Here is a 6,891-nt window from a genome sequence, read left to right on the forward strand (position 1 = left end):
TTCAGAAAAAGTTTTGATACGCTCTTGGACACCACCCTGGTGCATCGTCCTTCTGATCAGACACTGCTGACGTTTTTATAAAGTCTGAGTAGCAACCTCTTGAATACCGAAAAATACGTCTAAAAATGCACTGACATCTCAATCTACGAGACGGAATTTTGGAGGTCACTATGTAAAAATGAGAAGATAAGGAACATGTGTGTTAGTTAGTGAATGACAGAACAAATCCAAGTACTTTGGAAAAGGATGTGAACCATTACATTGTTGTACATGCGTACTTCAACAATTAACAAAACTCGCACTCTATATTATTTATATTGTAAAAAACCACATGATAACAAAATATAAGAAACAAGATCGAGCATTAACTTTTCAAGCACGACTGTACCTTTTAAAAAATGATAGGGTTATATTTCCGATATTGAAAGTTTGTCCATAGTTAAGCTATAATAGTTTACATAGTTGCATACCAGAAAACAACAAATGAAGTTGTTCGCGGTTCAATCGAACCAATGACTATATATAGTAATCCTGGAACCTTTTAAATTATTGCAAACTTTTCAGTCCAAATATATTGAGAACAAGTTAATAACACATATAATTAAGTTATTTTATTCCTTTACTGTAAAGTGAAGAACATACTGTATATGCTTTTTCCCAACAATTTTTCTTTTGTCCAAAGATTATCCTTTGCCCAAAGATTATCCTTTTGGAGAACTGTTCGGTTCTGCAGAAATAGGATCACCTCTAGTACGAACATCTCTAAACGGACATTTGAATTTCGGTCCAAGATCTATCCTAAACCCAGCGGCAAGTGCAGCCAGAGTTCTACCAGGCGCATCCTCCTCCTCTTTTGGGGCTTCTTTTGGATTCGCCCCTTGTATAGATCTCCTAGCAAAGGACGATAACTGTTCACCATCTTTCTGTCTTGACTTTGGGATAGGGACGAGTAAGTTTTCCTGTACTTCCCTTGCAATACATATATCTTGAGGACTACAGTAAAGTTCTGTTGTGTTAAGACAGACGGGACAGTCTGGTGCCGGGGCAAAATGAATCATATTAGCAACAGATTCAGAATAACCTTGAACATTTCTGAATTGTGGAATAAATCCATACCGCGGTTCGAACTTCATTAAATTTTGAGGTCTGTGTTCGATTTTTCCTTTTATAGGATAGTCCCAAGCCGGATCTTGCTGGTACAAAGATATCATTTGTTCTCGGAACCGCTCCCACAACATATCAATAAATGAATGATACACAAAGTAGATTGGGTCGTATGCTGCTATATTTAACCGCGAGAATGTACCATCCACCCAGACGTGCACTCCTAGCGCGTGCCCTTCAAGACTATGTCGTGGATCATCAAGAGGCTCAGTAATTTCGGAATGGTTAGTTTTCGACATAATTAATTCTATTGATTGTTTTGATAACAATGTTCCATCGGCTCCAACATTCCGAAAAATAAGCGCACCACTAGGTGTCCTGAAATCTTTGAAAGGACCAGTTGTTAGTTCGCCGAATCCATTTCCAAAGTATTTCGGACTCCATACGTTAGATCTTGTAGGATCACGCATATGAAAATCAAGTGAACAGTCCCAGTACGGAACGGGAACTCCAATGGCGGCTTCAAATCTGAAATGGATGATTTAAACCATGAAATATCAAAGGGTGATTGACATACCATTATATTTTTGATGTCGACCTTGAAAATAAATCCGCAAAAAGCAGTCTATTTTAATTTTCGACAGAATTAATGATTTTTTAAGTTTTTGTAGTTTAGAGTTTTTAATACGCTTCTGCAGGCGTTTTAAGTTCATCTTCACTTGTGGAGCAGGATCTGCCTACCCTTCCGGAGCACATGAGATCACCCACAGTTTTAAGTGAGATTCGTGTTGCTTAGTCTTTAGTTTTCTATGTTTTACTAGTATGTTCTATTGTTTTTCTGTTTGTCGGGGTTTCTTTTATTTTGTTATCCGTGGCGTTGTCGGGTTTTTTTTTCGATCTATGAATTTGACTGTCCCTTTGGTATCTGTTGGCCTCCTTTATTATTGCGATATTTATTAGATATATGATTTTGACGAATTTTTATCATTTAAGCTGTATCATTGAGTTCACCTTCATATCTTCCAAATTTTACATGCTATACCTAAAAGCAACAAACAAAGCAGAAACAACAATTTTAACAAAGCGAATACCAGGATCAAGCTGAAGCGTAGTTATTTGTTTATTACATGGAACTACTTTCGATTGACCCAGAGTGTTCTTTTCGTGTAAAACAAAATATGATTTATTGCAGTATGCAAGGCATTTATGGAACTAAATCAAACCACTAAACAATTATATTTTTACACGAAATATGTTAAGGAGAATATAAAATAGCAATTAATGTTTATTTTTGTACGCTTTGACTTTTATGAGAAAATAAAAAAGGATAAAAAATCTTGAATTAAAACAATTGAAAACACCTGTTCATCTTCAATTTAATCTAGTAAAATTTTTTTAAAAATTGGCAGTATTTAATGTGCAATAGATACAAGAAGTTGTGGTATTAGTGTAAGTGAGACAACTTTCCGTCCAAGTCACAATATAAATTGTAATAGTAAACTTTTATAGTTAGTGAAAGTTCATAAAGAATCTTTCTCATTTTATTTTATTCGAAAATCTCTAAATCAAACTCAAACAGTTCGAAAACACTTTGTCCGATAAACTAACAAAAATAAAATCTCAGAACCATGCAAAATTGTCATATTTTGTTGTCCAGACAAGATGACTATCGACAGTCTTATCGTCAGCATTCAATGTTCAATTTTTCGTATGCTGATCTCATGAATTTTATTTTTATTACTTATTTAATATTGAAAACTTAGACACACTCATCAAATTATCTGTTAAATCATCCCCATGAAACACCCATATGTGCAGCTTACAAGAGAAGATAAATACGTTGCCATGCTAAATAAGCTGGGCCACCATATACAGATTCTAGAGCTGTTCCTGCGTGAAGCGATGCTAAAACGGCATAGTCACTTATTCCATTTCGAACACTCTGAAAAAATGTTGAAAATAAAACAAAGAAAGAAAGAAATAATCTTTACAATATACACAATATACAATTTATATAAATTCTAAAGAAAAGTAAAATTACTAAATACTGAACTCCGCGGAAAATCCAAAACGGAAAGTCCCCAATCAAATAACAAAATCAAAAGCTCAAACACATCAAACGAATAGACAACAACTGTCATATTCCTAACTTGGTACAGGCATTTTCTTATGTTACCACATATGGTGGATTTAGTCTGGTTTTATAGCTAGCTAACCTCTCATTTGTATGAAAGTCGTATAACATTAAAATACTGTACTGTTCCATATTTATGAACAATAATATACTTATATATCAATAAGTGGAAATATACTACATGTAAGATGAATGATACATGGTTTATCATACTGTATAACATTCTTGTTAATTATATGACATCGAAAAGGAAGTATTTACATACGTATGTCTCATAACATGTCTTAAAACAGGAACGAGTTATAAAGAATTCAAACTTGTGTATAATTGTTTGTCTTTTAATTTACTGAACCTTTTTTTTTAATAGCTATTGTTGAGTCATTTTCAAGAAAGAAAAAGAAGGAACAGTAAGGGAAATGTTTCTAAACATGAAAATAAATAAAAGTATATATTCTTAGCTGATGAGACCGATTGTGTTTAAATCATAGTTTACATGTAAATAAAACAAACGTACATACTTTCTATACAGCGCATTTTTTTTAATATGAGGTAGCTTTCAGTAACGAAGTTTCATTAAGATATAAAATTTAAAAAAACCAAAAAGCACAAAAGTCTCATAAGATAAAGTGTTTATTTATACAGGTTACATAAGTATAAAATTCACTACCGAGAGACCTTATATAAATGCAAGGTCTTAAATCATGTTCAGTGGTGGTCTTTGGTTGATGTGGTTCATAATTGTTTCTCTCTTCTTTTTGTTATATAGATTAGACTGTTGGTTTTCCTGTTTGAACGGTTTTACACTTTTCATTTATCTTACTATTCGGTGTAAGCAAAGGCTTCGTGTTGAAGACTGTACTTGGACTTAATATTATAATGGTTTAGTTTTACAAGTTGTGACTTTCATGGAGAATTGTCTCATAGGACCTCATACCACATCTTCTTATATCTTTTCGTAACACAGGTTTTTGCATGATATGATACATGTGGTCTTAAGCTTTGATCAGGTTTGACTTTTTATGTACCGTAGGGTTAAAAGAGCTATTATGTACTTACAGTATAATTAGCCAGTCGTTTTGTTCTGTTGGCAAATCTTTCCCATACCATTTTATAATTCGGTGTCCTCACTTCATGTCTGAGTTTATCTGGTGTTACTGGTGTTTTAGTTGGCTGTGGTATCGTTTGTCTTTTACTCCGGTGTGTTCGATAGTTGCTTTCTCCAATTCTTTTTCGTAGTAACGAGTTTAAGTAATTGATTGTATTTTTATCTGTTTTTAAGGCTGACTTTGTGCCGAGTAAAAATGAATTAACACATTTGTATTGCATTTTTCGAGAATATTGTTCCCCAATGATGCCTGCATCTGACCAAAGGTCGAAACAGTCTGAAATGTCACTTGAAAATGCATTCGAACAATAAAGATTCACCATGAATAATGTCAAAGTCAGCAACATATAAAGCGTTCGTGTCATCTGAAAATAAAAAAAATAAATATGTTCTTGTAAAAGTACAAATTGAAATAAAATTAACCTTGGAGGAAAACTAGTTTGATAAAAATGCATGTAAGTGGTGTTTGATTGATCAATTTGTACGGACAAAAAGGCAACATCACATTGTTATAGGTTTCTTTAAGCAACAGCAAACCTTTAGAAATTTGTATAAAATAGGATTGGGACAGGATCTCGAAACTATCTGTATTGAATACCCTTTTCTTTCTCTTGGATATAGCAGTTAAACCCATTGACAGGTATCGGCCTGAACATGCATGAAATATATGCCACTGGACGTTAAGCAACCAACAATCAATCGTTGATGCGTACTCAGTACTGTGTGTTTGTGCGTAGTTGCTTGTAATGTCTATTTACAAAGAATATAATTTAAAATCAATAAGATTGTGGTGCATGCTGTACAGTTGGTGTAGGAAAACAAAAACAAAACATAACATCACATACGCAATCAGTGTCTTTAAAGCTTTCATATAGTGGGTGCTTTTACTGTTGAGTCCGGTAGTTTATTCCAGGCTATTATTGTTCTCAAAACGAATGAGTACTTCAAATAGTCCTGTCTTAATAATACTAAACAAAATCAGTCCTATTATCAAACAGGTTGTTTTAGTATACATAAAAATGAAAAGATGTGGTTGACAATGAGACAACTATCCACACGTGACCAAATAACGTACAAGTAAGCAACTATGGGTTGACCATACGGCCTTCAACATAGAGCAAATCCCACACCGCACATACAGTATAACGTATTTTTAACCAAACTTCAACATCCTCCGTATTCAGTAACTCAGTTTTGATATGACTTAGGTTATACTGATTTACTGGTTTTCATCTTGTGTAGAATAATATTTTCCCTCTACTTAGCAGAAATATAAATTTTCCCTACTTTGTCTCAATTTTTTCGGGTATCCCTTACCATACAGTTGGACTGGGTTTTGACAATATATCTACATTTGTGTATTTTCAAACATGATTTCTCCTGTTTGGCTGTAAGACCCGTGCGTAGGGAAGAGTCCGTTAAATAGTGTGGGATATACTTATACACAAACAAGACATTACCAAGCTTTTAGACTATACAGTTTAAGAAACCTTTTAAAAATTCTTGAGTGGGTTCATATGCTTATTGCAAGGCTATTTACTACCTAGACAACTCTTAATAGTTATAGTCCAAATATCTATCGTGTCGACCCACTTTACAGAACCTATTTAAAGGCATATTTAGCCTAAGGAGGGGTTTAGAGGGGGTACGCCATCCCCTTATTGGTTGAGAAATATTTTCTTTTTTTTTAAATAAAATAATCCAAAAGATATTTTTAGTCTTATGGAATTACGCTCCTTGGAAATATCCAAGACCCTTTCCTGTATCTACATGTAACGGAGTTTCGACTATCCTCGTCTGAGGGATGGTTGAGATATTTCCAGCTGGACCTTAAGTAAATAAAAACTAAATGAACCGTACCTTCGTGTTTATCCATCAATGTGAATTTCTATGAAAAAAGTTAAATCTTAGCTAAATATAGCATTTGTTTACATATGAGTAACCCTTTTTAACTAAACGAATACAAAGGTCATTGTTCACAACGAACACTTTGACATATCATATTTATAATTGCTTTTACACGTTCATATATCTTACTTTACAAGGTGATACGAGGCGAGCTATTTTCGAGAATGCTTCTGAATCAAACTTGAAGTACAGAATTATATAAAGGCTTACCTTAAATAAATTCAGGAACCATAGTTTGCTATCAAATCCGTTAATAGATACATCTTTTCCTCGTATATCTGTCACGGATTGGTGTGTATGAAATGATTTAATGATATTTATTAATAACAATTATACATTTGTATATTAATTTGACAGTTAGTGAATTTAATTACCTAACAATTGGTTGATGTGTTATTGACGGGCAAGTCATCTGCGGGGCTCGATATCTTCTCTCGGTTTTGTGTTTTATTGCCTGTAGTCGTATCAGGTACCGTCGGGTGATATTGTTCATGGGACGAGTCTACCTCCCAATGTGTCATAATATATGAAGGGCATCTATTATGAGCTAGCGACCTTTTGAACTGTTTTATGTTCAAAGTGACACGCGCAGAAAATAAAAGTTTACAAAAACTTATATTTGAACTCAATAAAGCAAACA

General features: G+C 33.7%; 1 protein-coding gene across 1 annotated transcript; it reads right to left on the reverse strand.

Moving 5' to 3' along the window:
• Positions 1 to 596: 596 nt before the first annotated feature.
• LOC134692988 (tyrosinase-like protein 2) lies at positions 597 to 6,557 on the reverse strand. The gene is made up of 4 exons (XM_063553655.1): positions 6,462 to 6,557; positions 4,295 to 4,708; positions 2,928 to 3,046; positions 597 to 1,632 (listed from the first exon to the last, which is right to left on the reverse strand). The coding sequence occupies exons 2-4, from the start codon at positions 4,706 to 4,708 to the stop codon at positions 702 to 704; spliced, it is 1,464 nt and encodes a 487-aa protein (XP_063409725.1). The 5' UTR covers positions 6,462 to 6,557; the 3' UTR covers positions 597 to 701.
• Positions 6,558 to 6,891: the final 334 nt, after the last annotated feature.

The sequence above is a fragment of the Mytilus trossulus genome, chromosome 12 (assembly GCF_036588685.1).
Source record: "Mytilus trossulus isolate FHL-02 chromosome 12, PNRI_Mtr1.1.1.hap1, whole genome shotgun sequence".
In the NCBI taxonomy this organism is placed as follows: Eukaryota; Metazoa; Mollusca; class Bivalvia; order Mytilida; family Mytilidae; genus Mytilus; species Mytilus trossulus.